At 44.7% G+C, this 27980-nt stretch overlaps 1 protein-coding gene across 1 annotated transcript in view; it reads right to left on the minus strand.

Annotated features, from left to right (window-relative positions):
• Window positions 1-6750, minus strand: part of TSPAN4 (tetraspanin 4) — a gene marked incomplete at both ends in the record, with an annotated part of 177510 nt that extends 170760 nt beyond the window's left edge. Inside the window, one exon of the mRNA XM_079537627.1 lies at window positions 6418-6750. Coding sequence (XP_079393753.1) covers window positions 6418-6750 — 333 coding nt within the window. The remainder of the gene's footprint in view (window positions 1-6417) is intronic.
• Window positions 6751-27980: the final 21230 nt, after the last annotated feature.

Consider the following 27980-nt stretch of genomic DNA (forward strand, 5'->3'; position numbering starts at 1 on the left):
TCTGGAGGGTGTTAGTTTTTCTATTGAAGACAGATTTAAGATGCGTTAGAGTATGACAGTCTAATTACAGACTGCAATTTCAATTTCATTTGCTTCTGTTGCATCCTGTGACGGTTAAACATTTCCTGGAGAAACAATTACAGGACAGTACTAAGAAACACAATTTACTGACTCCAATCTTCATGAGTATGCAGATTTCATTCCATCCAACTCCTCATTTCATTCTGACCTAGCGGTGCTCTCTTCATACTATTAACAGTCCAGAGAAGTGTCTGTACATATCTTAAACATATTTTATATTATTCATACAATGACTTTCGTGGATTAGCTATCTTAAGCAAAAGTTGGATTCTAAGTATATAAATTGCATAGCAGTATTAATACATAGTTAATACATTAATTAATTCATTAAATCATGATTAACTGTGTTTGAAACAGCAGTGTCTGGAAACTGAGAACGATGGTAATGATCTCATCTGCCTTTTGCTTTGCTCTGTATAGCTCAGAGTATTGGCTGGAACAGATTTAACATTAGTCACTGTCCAGAGGAGGGAATAACATTCGCAGCCCTTTCACTCATTGCTTTAAAAGGCCAGTTTCTGCACAACTATAACGTGTCATATCCTGGGGCTTTATCCACTGCTGGGTTTCCATGGCTTTGTACTAAGGCTGAATTAGATACAGTGGATAGACTGGACTGCAAATCTTACAGAGCTAGGTGCTTAGTCCGTACCAATACTTGTGGCCAAAAAACACATCAGTATGTCAGCAAAGCTGAAGCTACCCTTACTCATGAGCAACAGAAGCAGAAGCTGGAAGCAGAAGCTGGCCCATAGTGGGCAGTTTGAAGGTGGTATCTAATATACAGCCAACTTTAAGGCTTTTTTTTTTTTTTTCTCTACTCTGTTAAGAGCCTTCCTAACCTGGTTTCCCTAGGGGAAAGAAGATTATGAAATTGAACTCTTGGCTGTGCATCTCACAAATAACTAGCAAGTCCATTTGTCATTGCCAGCCTGATTTGACAGATACACAGCCTTTCAAAGTCACTGACTTCCCAAAGTTTATGAAAAGATATGCATTTCGGCAGCGAATGTCTCAGCAATGCCTTCACTGGGAGATAAAGCTCCAGCATGATCCCCAACCCCTATTAGACATCAGAATCTACCCAGAAAAGAGACAGTATGAATAGCACTGCTATGGAAAAAGCTCTAATTGCTGTTCATATAAATCAGACACCAGGTAATACAATCATCTCTCTCTCACTTGTATCAGTTCTCAACAGTTCTGCTTCTCACGGCACTGCCATTTCTTGACGTCTGTAATTCCCATATCAAATGAGTTTCCTATCTTTAAAAGCAATGCTCCTTAAAATACATCCTTGGAGAGCCTTCACAAAGTCAGAGGCAGAGATAAGATGTCAGTCAGAGACTGAGCAGTTCCTGGAGGAGGTAAATAACAAAGGAGAATCAGCTGCTGGGAGGTAGGTAGAGAAAATGGCATTCTGGGGTAAACCTCCCACATATTCAATGCATAGGAGTAAAGCCTGTGCTGCTGTTCAATTACATTTTTATTTGTCACAGACTATCACAAGATACACAAATGCCAAAACGCCCCTCTGCCTCAAACCACCAGCCACACCTGGCCAGGGGTGCTCAAGGACCAACCAGTGCTCCATGGGGTATCTTCAGACCAAGTTCCCTCCTCCTGCTGCTGGGAGTACATGCTGCCCTGCATGCTGTTCTGCTGCGTGCAGCCCTCCAGATATCATCAGCATACACACAGTTCTTAGATGAGATACCCATGAACACTTGAAGTACAAGGATGGAAAACAATGCCATTAATGAGGGACTTCTCACTTTCATTTCTCCTTCTTCTTTCCCGTGGCATCCAAGTAATAAAGCTAGGCTGCTGGCAACAGTGCTAGTGCACCAGGCCAGCAGCACACATTAGTACACAACCTTCTAAACCATGATTCACAAACCATCAAACAGCTGCAAAGCCAGAGCAAGAGCCCTGCAACTCATCACTGGAGCCAGATTAAATAGGTTCTTGGGATTTGTTTCCTACACAAATACTAGTCCATACCATTCCCACGTGCCTTCTATCACTTCATTCGCTCTGTTTCCAACCACACTGGATCTGCAGTATCTCATGACTGGATCAGTTGAGAATTTTCTGGGGATTGAATGGTAAAACAAAGCAGCAAACAATGAGCACTTCAAAACAATAAGCTTCTGCTGCTCTGTGCTCAGTGGTCTGCAGAACCTAGAGGTCTTCAAGCCACAGGAGTGTGTTTCCTTGCCTCCTGAAGACGTTACCTGCTGGAACAGGAGGATCTCTTCGCTCACCATTTTGAAGACTTGGAGTCCCCTGTAGTGCCTACAACTCTACTACATTTTAACAATGGAAAGGAGACATGAGACATAGAAATGAGGAATGATACATTTCAAACTTCTTTGCCTCTTGTCATTTTATTGCTGTCTCCTCTGTATATGCCAATCTTTTTACAACAGAGCTTTGAAAAATCTTGTGCTTTACTGAATTTCTCTATTAGCCTAGAATATTATCTGAAGAGTCAGATATAGGCATTCAATTCTTTGATGGACAAATTGCTACCAATTTAGCTGGTCTTCTCTAGCACAGGATTTCTAAGGAGAGCAAACACCACTGGAAACATCAATCAGTGTAGCACTGCCTTTCTGAGTCTTGGCAGTTTGGGAGTTACAAGTCAAAGAAAGTAGGAATGCTGGCATAAGCCAACAGGGATTAAGGAGATGACATCTTTCTTTCTGTAGCACTCTCACAGCCCTTAGGATATAACTTAACTCTTTCTACCAAAAATATTCTTTTCTAAAAAGAAAAGGCAAGCAGAACTCTGGATTATAAGCAAAATAAAAGTACAATTCACTTTACTGACTGTCATAAAGAATCTCTGGATGTTTGGAGGACAGAACGTGAGGAAAAAAGATGTTCTTCATAGTGAAATACGAATATTTCTTTACGAAATAAAGGCATTCTGCTTTGAGATCACCTGATGCTGCCTTTAGTTCCAGTGGTTTTAGCAATTCAACAAAAGAAAATGGAAGTTTATAGCAATGAATGAATCGAGCAACTCTACTGTATCAGGTGACAAGAGTCATCCTCAGAGCTTGCAAAGCAGAACAGTGATACAAGGATGGCAGCTCTGCCTCTGGCAGGACTCCAGGAAACAGCCTCTGAATGGCAATTCTCATCATAGTGGCAGTGCTGCTGGCTAATAACGTCTTGTCCACGTCCCAGTGCCTTCATAGCCCACAGCAGCCACAAATGCGCTGCCCATAATTTCTGCAGGATTCTTTGCAGAGAAGAGAGCTATTCTTGGACACATTCAGCACTAACACTGAGAAGGCACCTCAGCCTCTGACATTCATGAAAGAGCTCTGTGTTGCCTTCAACAGCCAGAAAGGGGAGGAGAAATTTGCTCTATTTTCACAGTTATATGACAGCCTGTAAAAGTTTTACAACGTGAGCACAGCACCTAATCCAATAAAGCTCGCTAGGAACATTTAAAAATCAAGGGCTCTGGGATTTTGTTTCATGTAGAATCACAAGATTTATAATGTAGGATCATCTCAGAAACACAGAGTCAGTCCTGCTGGAGTTGCACAGGACTGAGGTCTATTCTTCTGCCCCACTGCAGGAAAGATAGTTGGTAGTGCTGGAAATCATAGAATGGCCTGGGTTGAAAAGGACCACAATGATCATTTAGTTCCAACCCCCCTGCTATGTGCAGGGTCGCCAACCACCAGACCAGGCTGCCCAGAGCCACATCCAGCCTGGCCTTGAATGCCTCCAGGATGGGGCATCCACAACCTCCTTGGGCAACCTGTTCCAGTATGTCACCACCCTCTGAGTGAAATAGGCTATGAAGATGCACAAAATGGACTGGAGTTAATGAATGGGAACAGGAGAAAGAAAACAGAAGTATGCTTTGTGAAGAAAATCAAAGCATTTTGCCAGAACAGAATAAAAATCAGGAGCAATCTGTAAAAGGCATTTAATTCATTTAATGCAATGGCTGTGCTTTATACATGGAAATAACCAAAGCTTTTATTTGGAGCATGAAAGAAGTAATTTATCCTCTTACTTTCCATTGATTGTTACTACCCAGCTACCTAGAGAAGGGTAAAGGGGGAAGCAGGATAAAACAGCAAAACTTCTTTGGTAAGCGTGTAAGCAAAGAGCAATCCAGTGTTCTGGCAGAGCTGCTTCTCCCTTAATTGCATAGAAAGTAAAAGCTGACAGATAACTGACATCAACTTGAAAAACAACAACAGCTTCATCAACCTGTAATCATTCCAAGACTTTTGATCATTAAAAATAGACTTCTTCTCTTCTTTTACAAAAGACAAGTCAGCTTAAACTAATACTTTTAAAAATAATCTCTTCTCAGTTGCTTTCTCCAGTGTGAGAAGGTAAAAAGCTGCATCTATTATAACCACACGCTGTGCAAACCTCATTTGGACGTGATCATCATCAATCACTCCTGCTGTGCAGGTAGCATGTGAGAGGGAAGCAAACCACTGATGGTGCTGCAGTATTTGACACCACCCACTCTTTTCCCTGCTTGTACACTTTGGTACAGGGAGAAGCCAGTTCACACGTGGTCATCCTCTCTTTTTGGGACTTCTGTCTTTTCTCTCCCTTCAGGCATTTGAGAATAGCTTTGATAGTTTCAGGGGAAGGAAAAATCTTTCTTTCTCTCTTAAAAGATTAAGGCTCCCCTACTGAACAGCATGCCAGAGATACACTACCATGTGTGATCTTCCTTCTGTAAATACGCACACATTACTCACAGCAGCACCTTTTCACATCACACACATATGCTTCAGTGGAAGATGAATATTGTAAAAGAAATCAGAATGCAGTGAACATCCTTTGTGGCTGTGCCACGCACTGTCCTGGAAAGAGCTATTCACACCGCCAGCCGAGTGCATTTCTCCAACACACACTTCAGCTAGCTGACAGTTATAATCCTGACTGGGGACAAGGCTCAAAACAGCATGAAAACTAGGTGGACTAGGTGGGTTTTTTGGCCTTTTTCAAAAGGCTCTGGAGTAAGGTAGAATAAGTATTGGATGATTTTTAGAAACTGGAAGCAACCAGAAAGACAGACAACAGCCTCATCAACATGCCTCCTTACCAGCATACAGAGGATTAAAGAGAGCAACCTCCTCGTACTGCACAACTCTGGGTAGTTACTACTGTGCCAATTCAGCAGACTTGTGTTACTTTATCACGCTGAGCTCCTAGGCATGACTTGGGCCAGCAGAAGTTGCCCACGCTTTGTGTTTCCTGATGCACCAGCACTGCAGCATGCCTGCTTTTAAGTAGCTATACAGCAGCGCACGCTAGAGAACAGCTTCTTCAATCTCACACAGCCCTCCACAACCCTCTGATAATTTCTGAGCACAGAGCATCAACAGCCACAACGTGGTGACATCCATCTGCAAACACCCCCCGTCCTCCCGAAGTACCAGGACAGAGGGCTGTCACTTTGCAACACCCTCATTTCCCTTAGCATGTTAATGAACCTCTGTGGAGGGGTGAGATGTTCGAAGGCACCTCCCAGGGACCTCGCAGCAGGCTCCCAAATCTGGATGGGCAGTTTTCTGTGCTAGAACTCTCTCCCCTCTCTGAACAATGACTCTACACCCTATTCTTACATGGCAAACAGCATTTATAGCTGCACCCCTCACCAAGCTCCTGCAGTCTCCATCTGCAGCCCGTCCTCCCGTTTGTGGCAGTGAAGTGCCCGACCACCCTGCTACTGACAGCCACCTCATTTATCACAACAGTGATGTAACGCTGCACGCTTGTATGTTCCATCGCGGTGCCCTGCTGACACACGCGCACCTCACGCTGAGTTGATGAGCTCCTGTCACAGAGCTGCAGCCCCAGAAGAAGTGAGGTTTTTCTCCACTTCTCAGAGCCACGTGGCAACGCTAGGACCCATTGTTGGATAGGACAGAGAGCAGACGCCTGGAGATTTCAGATATAGGCAATAGCACTGAGATGAACCAAGTGTGCCATCCCTACTATAGTGGTGGACGTCACCAAGCGCTCAACTCTACACTCATGAATGGCCTCAGTGACTTCTCTGAGACCATGCATGGGGCATGTACTTTTGGGGCAAGTACATCCAAGAACAAAAGCTTGGTGCAAAAATGCTGAAGAGCATGAAATGAAACGGTGAAGAAAATGCCCTCAGTAGGTTGCCCACACCAATTAAGGAAGCCAAAGAAAGGCTACCCTAGCCACCATCTTGCTCAACTTTCAAGTTCAAACTTTTGAGCATAAAAGCAACAACAAGTTTACTTTCTATCTTCGTAAGTAGACAGAAATACAACCGTCTCGCAGTTTTAAATATGTACTCACCCAGAAGAGAAGGTTGAAGACAAACATTAGGTACTTGATACACTGCAGGCAGTTGTGAGCCATGCTGCACCTCTTCAGTTCTAGGAGAAAAATAAATGAGAGATCCAGGTAAAAGACAACGTACTTGTTTCCCTTGGGGGACGTGTACTTAGCCTTGGTGGCCTTAGGGCCCGGGTTGGTGTGGAATCCAAAAAAAGAGTTGCTGGCCGCCCCAAACTGGCCGCCATACATGCTGCTGTAACGACGGAAAGCGCCATTTGGGAAACTGTAATCCTTGCTGTCCAGGGATGGGCTCCGGTGGTAGGTGGACTCATCGGTGCTGGACCTGCGCATGGTGGCTCCGGCTCGTCCCGTCGCAGCTGCTGCTCTGACAAGCGTCAGGTGTCCGGGGCGCGGGTAAAAGCTTTGCGGTTTCCTTTCCTCCTCCTTGCCAGCAATCCCCTACTGCTTTGCACCAGCTGTTCTTTTGTCTGCCATCCTGTCAAGGAGTTGCACGGGCTTTATGGCAGCAAAGTTGGTGAACTGGAGGCTGCTTAGCCAGGAGTTAGGGAGCGGCGTGCTTCCGCGTGAAAAAGACTTCTGCACAAGTAACCATTCCCTCCGGCGTCACAGCGGGTCCCCCCGGCCCCCCCCCCGCTACCAAAGAAGAAGAGACAGAGAGATATACTGTACCCAAAGCAAGGGATTTTAAAAAAAGGAAGCGTGATCTCGCTCGGATCGCAAATGCCAAACAACCCCCCAGCTCCACATGCCGCACGCGGAGCAGACAGCGCACGGGGCCGGCGGTTATCCCAGAGACCGGCCGGCAGCTCCCGCGGCCCCGCGCTGCCTCCGCGGCCCCCGGAGCCCCTAAGCGCGGAGCGAGGCAGTGCGGAGCGCGGAGCCCGGAGCTCCGCCCCGCTATCGCCGCTCCTCCCGCTGCTGGGCGCGGAGCTCCGGCCACGGCCCCGCCTCGCCCTGCCCGGGCGGCTCCGGTATCCCACCCGAGGCCCCGTGCGGGCCCGGCCGGGCTGGGGGTCCGGCGCTGCCGCGGCTTTAAAGGGCAGAGAAGTAATCGCGGTGGGAACGGAGCTCTTGCGTCGAAGCATCGTGCCGGCCTCAGCACAAATCGGCACAGACAAGCGATTAATTAAGAACAAATTAGCAGAAGTGAAATGAGCTGGGTTTGCACATAGCCCGAGCTCTTCGCCCTTGCAAGCCACCCTCTAATTCTGTTAATTTACAAACGGCAAAGCCGGAGCCTAATTATTTCCTTTCATTTCCTCCACGAGCTCTAAAGGCACGGCGCAAGCCTCGTGCGAGCTTCGGGACTGAGCGCAGAGCTCGGGCTGATGCCTCCTGGGCCATCTGTTCCAGCAACTCTGGCTGACTCCTAACGTGACTGCCTTTCATTTCCCTACCCCTCAGCACAGTGATTTCTGCGCCACGATGGAGAGATTTGCTCTCTTCCTGCCTCCCTGTCCCGCAAGCAGAAGGTGTTCCCAGCTAGGAGCCTCCCGCCCTGGGGCACAAAGCCTGCCCTGAGCAAGCAGCTGCTCTCAGCCCAAGTTCCCATGCACTCCTTGTGCTTCCAGTGGCAGTCTGCCACTAGCCTTCCTCTCTGTGCAGTCCTGGACTGATCTGGCAATGCAACATCAAAAATAATTCAACTTTTTTTTCTTTGTTCTCTATCAGCATACACACAAATTTGCCCATTAGATGGTGAAAATTGGATACAACTCTATGCAGATTATGTCAAAACAAAGTCAGGTCACATAATCAATATTTAACAAGGGTGCCCACCACAACAATCTCCAATTTGGCATAGTTACTGTCAACTTAGTAACAAAAATTCACTAGCAGATTGCTTTTAAAGCTATCTGGGTAAGAGAAAAGGTAAAAATCACTCAGCTTGACATTATGGTAGGAAAACAGCAATTCCCAAGTAAATCAATCCTTAACATAAGGCCAGGATGTGGGGTGAGACAAAAAGTTTCCAAACATTGCTTCTAAATGAAGTGGGGTTCTTCAGACGGATGCAGAAAAACGCCCACAGTAAGCAGGGCTCCTGCATGGCCATAATGGGCACGTTTCCCCCTGTCTCCTTCCACCTACAACACTGAGCACAGAGCACTGAATTGACAACTTTTTAAGGACTCTTCAGTGCAGAAGTCAGCCCTCGAGTTGTTGCTGTTCTTCTTGCTCACTCTAATATCAACAGTTAAAAGGGGCAGGAACGTGCTGGCATCGAAAGTTAAGCCCTTGCAGGCACATAACCTTTTGGTAGTTTAAGCCTAAAATCCCAGCCTGGGCCTTGTGACTTCTGTTCACCTCTGTTTTCCATTCACTTACCCTTTCACTGGTTGCATCTGTGTATTCCCATCCTGGGGCCAATCCATATCGATTCCTCAACACAAGAAGCAAAGCACTGCGCAGCCTCACCAGCACAGCTTAATGTGCATTGATTTTGGTGGCACACTACCATGTGTGCTATAACAGTTCTACTTCTTTCCCTGTTACACCTAAAAAGCTTCCCCTCCTCTTTCCCAGTGGTACACAGTGTTTCTGGACCCCAAACCACCACCTATTTTCATACCACTTTGGATCAGGCTGAATGCTGCTTTCCCTTTCTGTCGCATCATCTCACTGTCACACATGCAAACTCTGTCCCCTTCAGGTTGCACTAATGCAGCTACTGGATCACCTCCTCATTAATTTAGTCTTCATTAGTCCTTAATGGTTGCACTTGCTTTCCCTAATGCTTCCTGTCACTGTCTTCAAAACTCTGTACCTGCTCCAGCCCTGCAATGAGACAGCCCACTCAGCAGCCTGTTCCTGAGCACCCCATAAAAGCTGTAAAGAAGAGAGTCATAAAATAAAATAAATTCTGCTAGAAATGACTACTAAAATATACCGTGTTAATTCAGGGTATGGCAGCCAGCACTGCTCTGCAATAAGGAGGGGCTGCAAAATCATGCACGAGAGGTTATATTCACTCCCAATAGTTTCAGTCAACAAAACAGCTAAGATTAAACATTTCTGTGAAAGGGGGAAAGCATTGGGGTTACAGCATCACAATCAGAAGGGCAACCACTTTAGTAATTCACTCCAAATGGTTAATTCTTGCTTTCTTGAACATACAGAGATCACCATGGAAAAGCACTAATCGAAACCATTTGCAGCTGCCTGTCCCCTTCAGCAACATGCCCAGAGAAAAATCCCTTCTCTTTTTTGGCTCCTGCCCAACACGCTCTTAACACCCCAGCAGCTACTGCTTGGTTAGGCTCAATTCAGCAAAAGAGGCTTTTTAAAAACGTACATCTTCCAAAGACTAATGGGAACAGTTCCTCCTCTGACTTGAGGGTGAACCAAAATTCAGGGTCAGGCTGGCGGTGTTGATGAAGAGAATAATGCACTCCTGATGGAGCCCTTCATTTGTTTGCTTTCCTAGGTCCGTTTTGCATGAATGGAGAGCTGAGAGGGAATCTCACCTACATTCCTCGATATCTGAAGGGAGAGTGTGAAGAGGACAGAGGAGGCTCTGCTCAGGGGCACCCAGTGCTAAGACAAGAGGCAGTTGATACAAACCGACACGCAGGAGGTTCCTTCTGACCATCAGGCAGCACTTCTGGGTGCCAAGTGCCGGCACAGATTTCCCAGAGAGGATTGAGATCTCCTCCTTGGAGATCTCCAAAAGCCACCTGGATGTAGGCTTGGGCAGCCGGCTCTGGGCCAGAGCAACCCAGAGGGCCTGCCCACCTCAGCAACCCTGATTTTGTGAAGGAGAAAGTCAGACTTCCTCAGCCAACACAATCTAAAGAACTTTAGGTATTCACAGCTGCACTTGCAACTTCTTTAAACATTTACTAATGCCTCCAACAAAACTTTGACAAAGACTTCCTTCAGAAGCAATTTCACTTACATAGCAGACTTAGGGTAGTTTGGGTTTTGTGTTCCTCCCCTCTCTCTCTCCCCCCTCCCCCCATTCTCCTTCTTTTTTTGTTTAGAAATAAGGAAATTTGCATGAATTAAAAAGGATCTTCCATACTTAATAGCTCATCTCCTTCTGCTCACATGCCACCTGAAGTCATGATCTTTGGTTTATGGCACAATTAGTTGCTATGGAAATAACATAATCAGATACAGAGAAAATATTTGGAGTATGATTTGCAATGTTCTTTATTTAAACCTGTGCACAAGTCACTTGTGCAGAAACTTTGCTGCCTTTTACATGCTCTCATCTGCATAATAACTTTCATCACCTCTGCTGTGCATTCAGACGTGCTGGTATTGCCACATGCACGACTCACACTAAAGGCATTCTTCACTCATATTTGAGCATCTGCACATCCAAACAGTAATGAGAGTGTGCATGCATGCAGGTGAGCCGTTGTCAAGTCCAAATTAACATCAATAACAAAAACTGTCTGTGAAGAATTTACTTGGGATTGGGCCCCTATACCCTGTGTAGCACAGAACTCCTTTCCCATTTGTGCTTTCTCTGCTTTTGAAACCCTATTCTTTGCTAATGATTTCCTTTTTTCAATCATAGAGCTTTTAAGTAAGGAGATTCTCTGTTGCCCCAGCAAATTCTGCTTACTTCTAAGTCCTGGATAGGGAGGATCACTGCTCCAGATGAAAGACAAGCAGTTCCAGCAGCTGAACTCAAGAAGCAGGAGCTTCTGCCAATGCCCTCAGTAACAGAGAACGCAGGAACAGAAATAAAGAATATGCCTGACACTCTGTACCAGATGAGTTGTGGCCCGAAGAAAACCTTTGTCAGGACCTAACTTTGCGGTATCAGCAGGTCTTAGCAGCACAAATGCAATTTATGTGCTAGTTTTCTTAAAATCAGGTTACATTCTCTAACCTGAGAGATCAGCTGACGTTCAAAGAAACACCGCTTCAAACACATGCGTGGCACTCAGGATCTTTCTGTCAAGTATAAAGCAATCAATCAGGCACAAAAATCTTTCAACTACACACAGCTCTGATAGCTTCGAAAAGAAGGTATTCTAAAGCAGAAGCAAACAAAACACTGACTTTAAAAAAAAAAATCAAAGATTCATCAATGCTCCTTACCAAGTGTTTGCTTTTTAACATCTTCATGGATTTTTCCCTGAGTATTCAAAATGGATTGTGTTCTCGCCTTGCACCCTTAAAGCAGGGCTAGGGATGCAAACACAAAGATAAGTTGCTCTAATTTCAGCTGCCTTCCCAAGGCAATGAAGGCCCAGCAACGTTCACTTATCTCACAGGGCTCCAAGTGCTCAGCATGTTTGAGAATCACATCACAGAGAGCCCAATTCCACAAGGTGCTCAACCACAATTTTCACTGTATTGAGATACACACGTACCTACGTTGTCAGCATGCACTTAACGCTTTTGTGAGCAGGACTGCACATAAGCCTGAGAAATGTCTAAAAGGCTGCAGATGGAGCTGAACTCTGCATATAGCTGCTGTAATAAAAAGAACTGCTCCTTGAGCATGTCTTTGAGGCTGACACTTCTCAGATCTACCAGCAAAGCTGGCAGGGGAGAGGCCCTCACCAAAACAGGAGAAGTTTGTTCAGCTGGCTGGAAATGGAGCAGGGAGCTCCCCTACCAGCAGCAGTCAGAAGATTTGACTAAGTACACTGAGACCTAAGGGCAGCTAGAAACATCATATCTGCTGCTGGCACTGCTGGGTCTTGCTGCCATCTTGCTCCTCAGATTCAAAAGACCTCTTCTTCCTTCTAAGTCCCTTAGGCTCCTTCCAAAATCCTACCTTAAAGATAAATAAACTTCTGATTCTGAAAAGGGCTGAAAATAAGGTTCCCAAGGGAGGAATAGCTTTCCTTTTCATCTTGAAAAAAAACCCAATAACTTCTAAAAATTAGCAAAAGGACATTATATTTTACAACACATAAGTACTGTCACACCAACTCAGAAGGCATTTCTTACAATGTAAGCTGTGCCAGAGAGCTTAAAATTAAAACTGAAACATTAAAGAGACTGCAGCAAATTAGGAGTATTTGAAGAGGAATAATAAGCAAAAACAATATATGGCCTTCCAATATTTGAAAGGAGCGTATGAACAAGAGGGTATGACTGTTTATGAGGGTGAATGGTGATAGGACAAGGGGGAATGGTTTTGAGCCAGGTGAGGTTTAGGTTAGATATTAGGAGGAAGTTTTTCACATAAAGGGTGGTGACACACTGGAACAGGTTGCCCAAGGAGGCTGTGGATGCCCCATCAACATTCAAGGTCACACTGATGTGGCTCTGGGCAGCCTGGTCTGGTGGTTGGCGACCCTGCACATAGCAGAGGTCTAGAAACTAGATAATCATTACAGCCCTTTTCAACCCAGGCCATTCTATGATTCTATGACTCTATGATATGATGATGAAATGTTTAATATTAAAATGGAATGGAAATGCGCAAAGAAAATGCAACCAGAAAATGCATATCTATGTATTATCGACCACTATCCCTTTTCCTTGATGTTGTAAAGAATTGTGTGGCTTTTATCATCCCACATGCTAACAGCAAACAGCAGTGAATCTCTTATCGTTGACATCTCTGCACCCATTCAAGCAAAAAGAGAGGAGCTTCTGCTATCAGAAAAAAAATTATAGGCAGGAGCACAAGCTTTGCCTTTCTGCTTTGCCATTCTCAGCATTCATAACACTCCTCAAGTCAGACATAACTTCAGACATACCCTCAAGTATATTTTTTTAAACAGATAACACACACAGGTAAACAATTTAAAACCACAGCCAAGGATTTACTCCTAGAAGATATATTAGTGAGCATAATAGCGATAACACACTGAATAAAAATGCTCTCTTAAAAGAAAGAGAATCATCCGCGCTGGAAACCATATATCTGTATTTACTTGTTCACATCACCACAATCTGGTTCTTTATATTTCACTGTCAAAATCCGTAAGTAAGCCATTTCCCTATGGAATGGCACAGCTAACAGAGAGAGAAAAGGCACCTGTACTTTACGGCAACAGAGTTGTGATACCTTTTTTGTAAATGTACCTAAATTCATTCACCAAGGATAACAAGGAGACTCTAATTGAGTAAAGTCGAGCTGTCCAAAACAACACTAAACTCATCTCTATTTGTTACAGCACATAGTGGTATTTAAATTTAATGACAGTGCTTTGCTTGAATAGAACTAAGGATATATTCAAGTCCTTTAAAGATAAGGAATGAAAGATATTAAATGTTTGAATTCAAGTGCTCTCACTGAAAAGGTTCCTACAAAGTATCTGGTTAAGCTTCAAAGTCCTCACCTGTTCTTCTCAGACTGAGATTCTGGATTTAAAGCCAAGGTATCAGTTTTCATCAGGATCTCAGATATTCCTGCCCTGTAGGAAACATCTGGCACAGGACCTTGCAAAATTTAATCCTGCTCAATCTAAGCCCTAGCATACGTTAACCTGCTAAAAATGCAAGGTCAATCTCTTCTGTGGTCTGACCTCTAAGCAGTCTGTTTGCTGTGTTATATTTGCCAGCATTTTTATGAAGGTAGATTTAGGTTTAAAGAAAACGATTTCTGCATCAGATCACTACGAAGCCAGCTGAGAAGTGATTGGGAACATTTCCACAAAGAATGATGGCTGCTCCCTGTCGGGAACCAGTGTGACGACAGCTGTTAGCCCCGTGCTGAGCAATGGCAGGTCTGTGCCTGGCCTTCACTGCTCCTGCAATCACAAACTCTGCAAAGAAAGGAACCAAGGCAAAGTTGGCTTTGATGAGACGGTGGTGCAAATCTGATTTTTCCCCACTGCAAACTCATGTCTGTGTCAGCTGGAAGCTGACAGCCTCAGAGGAGAGGAATTTATCATTATTATTTTAGTGTGAGAGCAGTTCGCTGATTGCAGCTTGACAACTCGAGTTAATTACTTGATGAAGGGTCTGCCACACACTGCCTGGCTCCACATCTGTAGACAACAACAATCAGCGGAATGAAATCCATTCTTAAAAGGTCTTTGGTCTTTTTAATCCTAAGTTTAAAATCACAAAATCCACATAACAAATTGTGCAGGTCAGGGGAATTACACCAGAGGTTCCCATTTCCCCAGCCCTTGGGACAGTCCAGTCTCTGCAGCTTGCTGAATCTCATAAACACACCTCACTTCAAAAGCATCCTCTCTTCCTCCTCGAGTCCCAGCCGTTCTCAAGATAACTGCTTGGAACTCAAGCTGGCCACACTCCCTGGTGGCTGCTTTCCCATCAGGTAAATAACAACTTGCAAGCTTTCACCTACTTCTGCCAAACACCAGGCGGGATTTACCAGCCTTGTCAAAGAGATTATGTCAAAACTGCCTGGCCTTACCTGTTAAATCAGTGCGTGGAACCCGTGTGCTATTTTACATCCAAGTTAGCAAAATGTTGAGACTCTAGTATGCCATAATCCTAACCCCCTGAGAAGTGGTGACGTGCAAATAGCAGGGAAAGCTGGAGCCACTCAGCGGTGAGGGAAGGGGAATCGCATCTCACACTGGGAATTAGAACAAGACAATACCAGTAAACCAGAAGCCTTATACATGTGGCAGCTGTTGCAGAAATTAAGCCAGACTCTACCTGTGATTATATTGTATAGCTTGAAATCTGTGTGTTCCTAGTTCTTCACATAGACAGAAAAAAACACTTTTTTTTTTTCTCTGTCTTCCTCCCATCACCACACTTGGCACTTTTCAGGACAAAGCCTGTTTCCATCTCTTTTTTATTTTTTTAAACTCATCACCTATAAAAATGTACTGCACTTCTAGGTGCTCCCTTAAATCTGAAATGTGGCACATCTGACCTGCGGTCAATCAGAAGTTGCTGGAGAGTAATCAAGAGAAGGGAGGCTGTCTCCTTTAGTGGAAGGTAACAAGTTTGAAGACCAGCACCTCTCATCATCAGAAGTGATGAGCAGAGTGTAACAGCAGTCATCTCACCTAGGGCTCCCAAATTCTAGAAAGCACTGCAGGTAAAGACACACAACTACAGACAGACAGACAAATATTTAGTAAGAGGTGTACATAACAGAGAAGGCTGGGTTCAGAAGCCACTACAAGGCTTTACTAGTTTAATTCTGGTGTGTTTTATTCTTTATTCATCCACATATGGACTCTGATAATAGTGTGTTTAATTTCTCTGACAAACTCTTCAGTTCTGGATTCCTGCTTCTCTACTCTTCAAGTACCATAAAAGTGGATGCAGATTGTGTTGTTATCCCTAGGACTGTTTCCTCTCAATTTGAAAGCAGATCAAAGGAATGGACTTCAACAACTTTGCCATGATTTAAGCTCATTTTCAACTCCAATGAGAGCCGTGCTTTATTCTGCCTTCATTGAGTTGCTACAGGAAATCTTAGGGCCTGGAGCACCTCCCATATGAAGACAGGCTGAGTAACCTGGGTTTGTTCAGCTTGGGGAAAAGAAGGCTGAGGGGGAAATATGATTAAATGTTTATAAATATCTAAAGGGAGGGAGGAGGCAAATGGATGAGGACAGGCTCTCCTCAGTGGTATGCAGCAATAGAACAAGGAGTAACTTAAACATTTGAAGTTTCACACAAACACGCAGATGAACTTCTGTAAGGGTGATGGAGAACTGGAACAGGTTGCCCAGAGAGGTTGTGGAGTCTCCTATGGAGATATTCAAGACCCACCTGGATACCTACCAGTGCAACCTGCTGTAAGGAACTGCTTTAGCAGGGCAGTGGGACTTGATCTCTTGAGGTCCCTTCCAACTCCTCCAAACGTGTAACTCTCTGGATCAGAACAGCACAAGGGTAGCACACAGTTTTGAAACAGCTGCTTGTGACATCTCTATGCCTCCAGGACAGAGGTGTGAGTATACAATAAGAAAGCTTATAAAACCAGGTTGAAGAGACTAGAAGGATGCCCACGGTTGACTCCAGCCAGCTGTGAATAAATTCCTGAGCTACCAGCAGGGCTAGCCAAGATTTTTCTGTGGGTTACAGAGGTCCTAATCTCAAATTCTCCACCAAACCTACAGCGCTGATGACTGCTGCCATGTTTGAACAGGTAAGATCTGAGTCTGTTCTTCAGGCAACAGGGCAAAAGAGATGCAGTTCCATGCATTAACTTCCATGGTCTTTGAAGAGGTATCTGAATGCTGCCCAAAAATTAATTACTTGGCATGACAAGCTCCGACAATTAGTGAACTAGACTGCTTGATGGTAGGATTTTAAAAACACACTGTTCAAGGAGGAAACTCTGGAACACGCAGTGCTGCTGTCATAACAGGCAAAGCTGTCAGAGAAGTGTACCACCAGGACAGCTCTGCAGGCTACAAGATCACAGCTGCAAGGAAAAGATCCCAGAGGATAAAGAACCTAACTATATCTGCATTCCACAACCATCCTTCCAGGAAAGCTGGAAAAGAAGAGGATCTGGGCCTTCTTTTGACTACATTGGGCCCTGATGAAGCAGTAATGGAAGCCAGTGTCAGCATCAGCTCTTGCTAGGGCTGGCGCAGGCCATTTCTATCACGCTGTGTTCAGCAGAGATCACAGACCAGCCTGCAAATCTGGCCCATCCATGCATGGTGTGACAGCAGGCCCAGTGCCCTTGACACTGTGTGGACCCCAAACTGCACAGTCTCCAAAATCCCCCATGTGCTTACTACAAGGAATCCTAAGGGTTGCTGCTCTTTCCCCTTGCACCAAGCTTTGCCAAATGTTTTTTTCCTGCACAGAAGTGTTTGTGCAGATTTCCCTCTCAGCAACTGATGGAAAGTGTTGTTCCACTCTCTCAGCCCTCACCTGCTTTTGGAAACAAAACAACACTCCCTCTTCCTCTGCTTTCTGCTTATCTCCCTTCTAGGCAAACAGAAGAGATGAAAACGCACAGATTTCAGGATAGTAAATACCCAGTGAGTGACTTGACAGCAAGTAAATCAGCATTTTGTAGCATTCATGGCAACAGCTTCTGGCATCACAGAAGAAATAAAATTCATTAGACAACAAATAAACGATAACCTTGTATTTACAAAGCAGACTTTAAATGTAGCCAATTAGTTCACATGTAATGATGATGAAAAGTCTTGCGCTCCTGTTCACAGATCTTTGAGATCACTGGGTTTTATCAGTGTAGCAGTTTTTATGAAAGAGGATCAGGGAATGTATTAAATAGGGAAGACTGGTTTCAGTGGAAGTCGGGTGCCCGCTTCCCTGCTATGTGTGGGAAAATCTTCTGACTTGACAAACATGTTTCAGTCACAAAATTGTTGCAGTTGCTTTGCAATTTGTTATTTTCATCAGATGTCATTATCTATATTAGTTGGCATTTTCTTTTCCTTGACTGGATGATTCTCTGGGCCTTCAGGAGGTTTCAAGAAGCTTCTGCAAATATTTCCAGTACATATATGTAGAATCAATGCGTACATCAATGAGCATGTGTCATTCTTAGGTTGGAGTTCATCAGAGCTGATCTGGGACCTTCTTTAGAACCAGAGACCAAACCCCTACCTAGAGGGGTGCATTGAAGCTGTGTTCCCCAGCACCAGAACTGCTTTAGTGTCATGTGCTAATGAGCTGTCAAGTTTTAAATGAATCCGTCAGAGCTTCATGCACCTTGGCCACAATTCAGGTGGCTAAGCAAGACTCTTGACCTCTGCAAGAAAGCTGATAGCATTGCATGTGTTTACATCAAGTGAGAACCCAGCTGATCATCTTAAAATTGCAGGGGCTACATCTCAGCCAAACCAACTGTTGAGGTATTTTCCCCTAGAAGCACGCTGCCTTTCTCTGTCCTGGTGCCACGGAAAAGATCTGGTAACGGGGGATGCTGAGAAGGCGGAGATACTGAACGCCTTCTTTGCTTCTGTCTTCAGTGAAAAAGCTCCCACTCGGGAATCTGAGACCCTGGAGATGAGTGAGAGGATCTGGGGAATGGAAGACCTCCCTTCTGTCAGGGAAGAGGTGGTCCAGGAGCGCCTAGGCAACACCAATGTTCACAAATCCATGGGACCCGATGGGATTCATCCACGGGTGCTGAGGGAGCTGGCAGAGGTGGTTGCTGAACCGCTTTCTGTCATCTTTGAGAAGTCTTGGAGGACGGGGGAGGTGCCTGAGGACTGGAAGATAGCCAACGTCACCCCGGTCTTCAAAAAAGGCAGGAAGGAAGACCCAGGCAATTATAGGCCAGTCAGCCTCACCTCTGTCCCTGGAAAGGTGATGGAACAGCTTGTACTGGATGTCATCTCCAGACAACTGGAAGAAGAGGAGGTTATCAGGAGTAGTCAGCACGGGTTCACAAGGGGGAGGTCGTGCTTGACCAACCTGGTAGCCTTCTATGATGTTGTCTCTGGCTGGGTGGACAGAGGGAGAGCAGTGGATGTAGTCTACCTTGATTTCAGCAAGGCATTTGATACTGTCCCCCACGACATCCTTATAACAAAGCTGAGGAAGTGTGGGATAGATGAGTGGACAGTGAGGTGGGTTGAGAACTGGCTGATTGGCAGAGCACAGAGGGTCGTTGGTGGTGGTGCAGAGTCCGGTTGGAGGCCTGTAACCAGCGGTGTTCCTCAGGGGTCTGTGCTGGGTCCGGTCTTGTTCAACATCTTCATCAATGACCTTGATGAGGGGATAATGGCCACCCTCAGCAAGTTTGCTGATGATACGAAGTTGGGAGGATTGGCTGACACGCCTGAAGGCTGTGTTGCCATTCAGCAAGACCTGGATAGGCTGGAGAGCTGGGCAGAAAAAAACCGGATGAGGTTTAACAAAAGCAAGTGTAGAGTCTTGCATCTGGGGAGGAATAATTCCATGCACCAGTACAGGTTGGGGGATGACCTGCTGGAGGGGAGCTCTGCGGAAAGGGACCTGGGTGTCCTGCTGGATGACAGGTTGGCCATGAGCCAGCAGTGTGCCCTTGTGGCCAAAAAGGCCAATGGCTTACTGGGGTGCATTAAAAAGAGCGTGGCCAGCAGGTCGAGGGAGGTGATCCTCCCCCTCTACTCTGCCCTGGTGAGGCCTCATCTAGAGTACTGCGTCCAGTTCTGGGCTCCCCAGTACAAAAAAGACAAGGATCTCTTGGAAAGAGTCCAGCGGAGGGCCACGAAGATGGTGATGGGCCTGGAGCATCTCTCCTATGAGGAAAGGCTGAGTGAACTGGGTCTGTTCAGCCTTGAGAAGAGAAGACTGAGAGGGGACCTGATCCAGGTCTATAAATATCTAAGGTGTGGGGGGCAGAATGGCGAGGCCGGACTCTTTTCAGTGGTGAGTGGAGACAGGACAAGGGGAAACGGCTGGAAACTGCAGCATAGGAAGTTCCGCACAAACATGCGCAAGAACTTCTTTACAGTGAGGGTGACGGAGCACTGGAACAGGCTGCCCAGGGAGGTGGTGGAGTCTCCTTCTCTGGAGATGTTCAAGACCTGCCTGGATGCCTACCTGTGCGACCTGCTGTAGGGAACCTGCTTTGGCAGGGGGGTTGGACTCGATGATCTCTGGAGGTCCCTTCCAACCCCTACAATTCTGTGATTCTGTGATTCTGTGATCTGCAGCAGCATTTCTGAGCTGCACCGAGATTTGCCTGCATTTCTCCCTTCCTTTGAGTCGAGGCTGTGCTTTTCTGAATTGGTAGAGTGCCACGGCTCAACTTGCGCAACACATACGGCTTTGGCACAGGTGTGGTCCCCTTCTTCCAAGCTGTCACCAGACTCACTGGACAGCCAGCTGCCACCGGGGCTCAGCATGCACAGAGGAACTGCGAGTGGCACAACACAGCCTGCCCCTTGCTCCTCTACTTCTGAACACCGCTGGCTCCCTTCTCTCTTCAGCCAAGCAGCCTGTCAGTGCCAGAGGTCACTTCACAATGTTATTTGCTACTTACCAGTCTGTACTCAAGCCAGAATTTTAGATTTCTTTTTCCCTTCCAGGCAAAGGGGTGGCAGGACCCTGCCGCTGAGTGCACATTTTGTGCAGCCTCCCATTGCTTCTGAGATTACCATATCAGGATGTTCATCATCACCCTGTAAGCCCTGTTACATAGTGTTTGAAGTGTTATGGCAAAGTGTGTGCCAGAACAGAGGCTCAGTGTAATTCTGCATGGAAACTTATGCTATCCTAAAGCACAGGAGAGGAGGAGGCAACACAACTCTCTGAGCTGGGGACCCATGCAGCCACAGCCCTGAGAAAGTTGCAGCTCTCACTGGGATTTGCCAGCTCAGTGAGTGTTTAGTCTCAAATTCAAATGTTTTGTGTTTTTTTTTTTCCCCTTGTCGGGGTCAATCTTGTACCCAAAGAATTCATTGGGAGTCAGTGAAGTCAAACTCTGATAAGCCCAAAGAGGCAAATTTCTGAGAAACCTCATAATTTGCAGTGCAATTTAAAGCCATCTCCCCATAGGTGTGAAACAGCTAAATAGCAAACATTTGCAGCTATGTTACTGACAGCTGCCGTTCTATGATCCACCTGCGTAGTTAGAAAAAATGTGCCTCTTGATGTGCCAAATGAGACCATTAGGTCTGGCCTTTTGCTAATAAAGGAAGGGAAAGATGGGAATCAGTCTATCCTGCAGGTGAAACAACAGGAAGGACTACAACTCTGTCCCCCCAAAATTAGCTAAGCTACTAGACTGAAGTCAGAAATCAGACTCCTAATTTCACCCATCTCAAGACCTTCAGCGCAGGAAGTCCATTCAGTTCCTGTGCTTGTATGTGGTTTCTCCAGACCTTTCATCTCAGACCATCTCCCACTGCATATTAATACAGAGCTCACAGCTCCTCGAGATTTCCAGGGATCAGTGCAACACTACTGGAGATGGATGTGCTGCAGTAATAAGAACATAATGATAATGAGAACTCAAACCTGACATCTGAGCACAAGCACAGAGAAATAACACGGACTCATGGATACATAAAGCATTCTAAGATGCTTTTTAATATCAGTGGGCACCGGGAAAGAGTTTTTCTGAACAAGAGGTCAACCTTCATGCTAATTACCATTATAACAACAACTAGTCTTCACTAAAGTGTCTTTTGCTTTTACTACAGGAGCAATTACACGTGGCTAGTCATTCCAATGTTATTTGCGCTGTGCTCAATCATTGCACTGGCTGGATGAAAACTCACCTCAGCCAGAACAATGTGTATTACAACCTGTGTATTGATTTGATTCCTCTGAGACAGGCCCACAAATGGAAATGGAAGGCTGCCATATTTCTAATACTCCCAGCAGCATCCTAAAATAGTTCACTGATGCAGTGTAAGTGAGAGATGATGATAGCGAGAAGGAAAGGTACCGTGTCAAGATATAGGGAATATTTTAGCTCTGCTTAAAGAAACTGCACCTCACATCCCAAAAGCAGTCACTAGCCACTCAAGTAGAAGCAAATAATTCCGTTGGATTTGTACATTTCCTAAACACACAGCTTTTCCATAGCAGTAACCACTGCATTCCCTTAATGCTGATGGAAAACCACAGCACTGGACCCACTGGTCAAAGGTCAGAGTAAATTCTTTCTTCTTCTGTGCTTCTTTCACAGCAGAGCCCTGCTCTCTCTTCCCTTTCCCAACAGTCTCTCTCAACTTATTCAAGAGTGTATGAGAAGGGAATAAGTTGTTTTCCAGCACAGTGACAAGACTCCACAATGGAAGAGATCGCTTGTTATAGCTGACAGGTATCTAGGCTGAAATGGTGCAGGCAAACACTCTGAATCCAACCACCCAAATGTTAATAATGAAGTTTAGTGGCTCTGCAAGTTATTTCAGGCAAGTCAATGAATGCTTTTAGGTGTGCAGGCACTGCAGTATGAACTAACATTCACTAACAAGCTAGCATTTGCAGAAGGCCAAAGGGAAGCTCTGCCACAGGGATGCAACAGAATACAAGGACAAGTCAGGTGGATTTAGTTAACATATGTAACAGCAAAGTAAAATACATATGAAATATATATCAACTTCCCTTTTTTTCCATCCATCTTTGCTACCGACACCTGTGTTACATATCAATATATTTTTTTGCTCCCAGAAAGATCTTGTTCCATCTGCTTTATCAACAATACTTAATAAATCATATTTGACAGCATAAATCATTCCTTACTGCAAATGAGATTTAAAGGAACCATTCCCTAAATGGAGTTAATAAGCTCAGTGAGGAAGCCACCATTCATGTTAAAATTCAAACCTGTAATACATCAGCATGCATGGTAGCTGACAAAAGAACCATGAACAGGCCCATTTAATGCATCTCCACACAGCTTAAAGAAAATATTTCCCTAAATCTCATCAATGTCTTTCAGAGGAGATGGAAAAGCTCAAAGCCTGAATAGCCTGACAGTTTGGAGCCACCCATCTTACTGGTAAGTGAGAGCTGCAAGGCAGCTGGTTTTACAAGGACACCCTGCATTCTGGCAGCAAGTCTAGCTTACCAGGAGCACTAATGAAGTTAATTTCTGACTGTGGAGTAAAACAGAGCATGCTCAGTTCAGAGAGTTCCGATACGTTTTACTATTGACTTTATGCAAAACACAGTGAAACTTTCCTGTGCTTGTTTAGATTTTATATCTAAATGGATCTGTTTCCAACTCCTTAGGCCCCACTCCATAAAACTGGGGCAGAAACAGCCAAACCATTATTGAGACTAACTTTTTAACAGTCTGTTGAAATCCTCCTGAAGAAAGATGTTGATGGATTGCAATTACTTGATTCAAGCCCAAGAACAGAAAAGCATGATTATTAAATGTGCTCATTCTCCAGTGCCTTTGCAGGGTTGCTCCATGGTCTGTGTGCTTTAACAGGAGAGACCTGTTCTGTACTGCACCACACAATGTACCCCGGGGCAAACAACAGGTGTAATTAACTTCTAAACATGACCATTCATATCACAAATCAGGCTGTTTCTGCTTCAGATTGCAAGCACCGTAAAAACAGAAAATAAACCATTTTGTCACTTTCTTCATCCTGGCCTTTATCTACCTCACGCCCAAATACTCCCCTCTGATAGAAGTCAAAACTCTCTGGCTCAATACTGCTGCTAACCTGCAGAGTACTCTGAAATATGTATCCTATTGATGATGTTCTGGAGATTAATTATAAATAAAACAGAAGTAAAAAATTCAAAACAAAAAACATAGAGGCCACCAAGCCATGCAGGACAGCAGCCTCACACAGAAGCTGAACAAGGGATCCCATTGATGGGAAGATAAATAAATGAGCAGAATCAATGAGCGGAAAAGCCAAGTTTCCAAATGCCCTCTGCTGGCATCCATTAGCATTACTAAGCATTTCACCCTGTTACAAAATAATTTTTCAGAAAACTGGCTGAAGGTTTGTCATTAGAAGACAGCCTGGTTTTACAGGCTAACATCCCTTCTTCCAGCTTTGCTCTAACATCCATATTTGTTTTAACCAAACACAACAGAAACCCAAGTGCTGCAGTCTCCCTGTAAACATCATCAGTAGGTTGTCTTTCAGCTGGAAAGCACACCTGGACAAAGTTTTCAAATCCACTAGCTTCCAGGGATCCTCACCTGCATTATTTTGATCAGCTGCTGCTCTAGAAGCTGCTAGGAGGTTCTGCTCAGCCTCCCATTTAATAGCAGAGCCACGTGAAGCCATCTGTCATCCCCCTGTGGGATGCAGCATTCCATGGATTGTTTGGTGGATTTCCAATCACAGTGGAACCACAAACTTATTTCCAACATCCCTACTTACCCATCCATGTGGAATTGGAAAAAGTCATCACCAACTTATCGAGTAAGAAAGCCAGATTACAGGTCCTTGATATTCTGGCTGTGAATTACTCCTCCTTGCTTTTTAGTTACATGAGGACATTGTATCTGATGGTATTTTCAAGTTAAGTTTCACACACTCCCCCCTCCCCACCTCTTCTAACAACTAAGCTGCAGTATCAGAGAAGACCAACAATTAATAATACAGATTGGGAATATGTATCAGAGTGATGCCTCAACTATTTGAAAGAGATGATTATGTCTGCATATTTTCTCTGAAGCAGTATAGGGGATGAAAGCACTTCAGACATGTTTGTTAACAAGCGCTATTAGGAAAAAAGAACACACCTTTCTCCCTCTCATGGTGGCCCCAGGGAGGGACCCACATAATTAAACAGCCCTACCTGAACACTGAATCCTGTGACATGCAAAATGCAGACGTGGTAGCAGTCTGGTTTAGGGCAAGGAATCAGTAGCTGCACTTTGCAGTACAGAGCCCTCAACTGACCCTCAGTTCTCCCTTCTCTGAAACACCACAGGACTTCAGGATAATGCCTTGGTTGAGATACACCTCTTTGAGACTAAATAAATGAGAATAAATGTTAATCAGGCTTTGCACGCTAACTTCACAGAATCATAGAATCACCAAGGTTGGAAAAGACCTCTGATCACCCAGTTCAACTGTCCACCTACCACCAATATTTTCCCACTAACCCACGTCCTTTATTACCACAGCTAAATGCTTCTTGAACACCTCCAGGGACAATGACTCAATCACCTCCCTGGGCTGTCTGTTCCAATACCTCGCCACTCCTTTTGGTAAGAAATTTTTCCTGATAGTACAACCTGAATCTCCACTGGCATAACTTGTGGCTATTCCCTCCAGTCCTTCATTAGTTAGGCAGGAGAAGAGGCTGACCCCAACCTCACCACAACCTCCTTTCAGGTTGTTGTAGAGAGCAATAAGGTCTCCCCTGAGCCTCCTCTTCTCCAAACTGAACAATCCCAGCTCTCTTAGCCACTCTCCACCAGAGTTGTGCTTCAGACCCCTCACAGCTTCACTGTCCTTCTCTGGACACGCTCTGTGCCTTCAATGTCCCTCTTGTAGTGAAGGGCTCAACACTGAACCCAGCACTGGAGCACTGGAGTACTGGAGCACTGAACCCAGCCCCACCAGAGCTGAGTACAGGGGGAGCATCAGCTCCCTGCTCCTGCTGGCTGCGCTATTGCTGATACAACCCAGGATGCTGCCGGCCTTCTGGGCCACCTGGGCACACTGCTGGCTCACATTCACCTTACTCCCTGTGCTATTTCCAGGCAAACTAACGCTGAGCTGCAGCAGTCTTCCCTGTAGCAATCTCTACTAAACACAACTCCACCAGCTCCTGCTCAGGGAAACGAGGCCTCACTCTTAGCACTCTACCCTTGAAGTTTAATATAACTTGTGACGCATATGAAATCTTTGATGAATCTATAAAAAGACCTTAACAATCAGAAGACCAAAGTTGTTAAGTTAGAAGTGATTATCCAAAATACATATTCAGTAGAACAGCTTTCTGGTGGTACTCTAACTGCAGAACCAAACAAGGCTCATAACAACCTTACAGAGATAAGTGATTGAATAAAGCAACTTAGGGCCATCCATTGCAGACACAACCCTTAGTGGGACAGTACTAAAATGCCTTCATTTCTTTATAGTCATCTCTAGGCTGGCAAATCTAATTTCCATAGCTTTCCACAGCTGCAGCTCTGATAAATTTCATTGGGGTTTTTGTGCACACAGGAATCAGCTTGGGTTAGTCCTGGAGGAGGCTTCCAACAGTGGCTCTGCAGATGACAGATCACCTCAGCCCGCCTCTGCTTCAGAACTGGGAACTGACTGTAATCTTGCAGAATAACATTTCTCTTCTTGTGGCTGATCGTTGAGGTAGGGAGAGCTGTTTTTATCTTGTTTCAAAAAAGAAAAGCTTGGGCCAATCACAAAAAGTTGTTTCAGCTTACCTTTTTGATGTTGCTATACTCTGACATCTGTACAGGTGGCAGATTTTAATTTTGTTATCCCCTATCATATTTGCATTTAAGTGCTTTTTGGACGGGGTGAGACAATAATTCTGTTTGGTCTGGAAACCTGCAGGATACCTTCCCTTTCGGAGGGGAAAACAACTTGACCTTTCCATTTTGGTCAAACAGGAGATACCTTTAGCATTAGAACGCTAGAAAGACATTTGGATTGTGACAAGAAAAATATGGAGAAGAAGATACAGAAGGAGAGGAAAAATAAGCACAACAGTAAGCCTTCATTTTGATATTTACAAAAAACATTTCATTCAGTGGATAAGAAGCAGGATAACAATACCTATGTTAAAAATACTCTTTACCACCCTAGGACAAAACTGCTGTGTTGGCAAGCCTTCGCAGTAGCATGGTAGCACCTGGGGGTTTCCAAACTTTATGCCAACAGCAGCACAGGATAATGCCTAGAAAAGGCTGAACTAAGAACTGGAGCACCAAGAAGTCATTTTAAAAGATGAATTCAGTCCAAATCATTCAGAAAATGCTTCCTTAAAGCCTTCTCATCCAAAAGCTGGTTCAAAAGCAGTACTAGAGCGTTCTCTCATTGATGTTTTTCAAGGAATTTCAAAGGAAATAGTCTCAATTTGCAAGAAAGAGTATTTTACTCCCCAAATCCCATAAATTCACTGTAGGAGTCCCAAAACTCCAGCTGGGTTCCTTCCTTCTTTTCAACAAAGAAATTTCAAGAAACTTGCACAGAAATAACAGTTAGAATTTAGAAACAAACACAGAAAGAAATAAACCACACGCTATACAAAAATACACTACATTCCCCTAGTTCCTTTCGTTCTGCAGAGATAAAAAGGGGGGAAAAAAGGGAATAAGAAGGGAATAAAAAGGGAAAATAAACAATAAGACCGGACAGTAAAATTCAGTACTGTATCTGCAGGGCATTTTAACAAATTCTGAAAAACAAGCCCCCTAAGGTTGCCTCATATTGGGCTCCAAATGAGAAGCATCACTAAGGTATTTCCTGATACTGAGCTTTGCAGAATGATTAATAGTGCCCGGAAGATAGACTAAAATAAATGGATAACAAATATTTACAAATATTTACCAAGCTTGGGGCTAAAAATGAAGATACAAAATGAATTTCGGGGGAAAAAAAATGTACAAACAGGATTTTATCACACTGGTGCAAGACCACAGGGGGGGAACCAGTTAGAATAAGAAGCTGACACTTGATAAATGAGAGGCTGAGAATTAAGCTTGCCCAGTGGTAAGGGATTGTAGTACTGCCTTCAACCACATAAGGGCAAAGCACAGAGAAGATGGAGCCAGACCCATCTCACAGCTGCACGGTAGCAGGAGAGGCAGGGACCACAACCTTTGAATAAGGGAAATTCTCACTAGGTGTTAGGAAGGGGGAAATCACTACAGTCAAACATTAGGACAGGGGCCAGAGATAAGGGGAAGCTCCTTCTGTGGGGATGAAGGAAGTATTTAAGACTTAAAGAGTCCCCAAGTGAGTAATCCAACATAACTTCAACCTTGGCCCTGCTTGAAGCAATTGACCTATCAGCCACTTCTGACCCAAATTCTTTTCTGATCCCATGCTCTGTGGAAAAGTTAGGGCTGTGTAAGGCAGCAATATGAGCTGAATCAGGCTGTATACTGGGAGCAAAGCAGGAGGTGAAGCACTACAAGCACCAGTGTTCTGGAGGAAGAATGTGAAAAAAACAACAGGCTGTCTGAGAGACAAAGAATGGACCGACTGTATCTTGGACTGCATTTCAAGTATTAAATGAGAAATTTATTATTACTGAGAGTTAAGTCATTCAACAGGCAGCATGAGAAACTTCAGAAGAAATAAACACTGGGGGAA

The sequence above is a fragment of the Tetrao urogallus genome, assembly GCF_951394365.1.
Source record: "Tetrao urogallus genome assembly, chromosome: 6".
In the NCBI taxonomy this organism is placed as follows: domain Eukaryota; kingdom Metazoa; phylum Chordata; class Aves; order Galliformes; family Phasianidae; genus Tetrao; species Tetrao urogallus.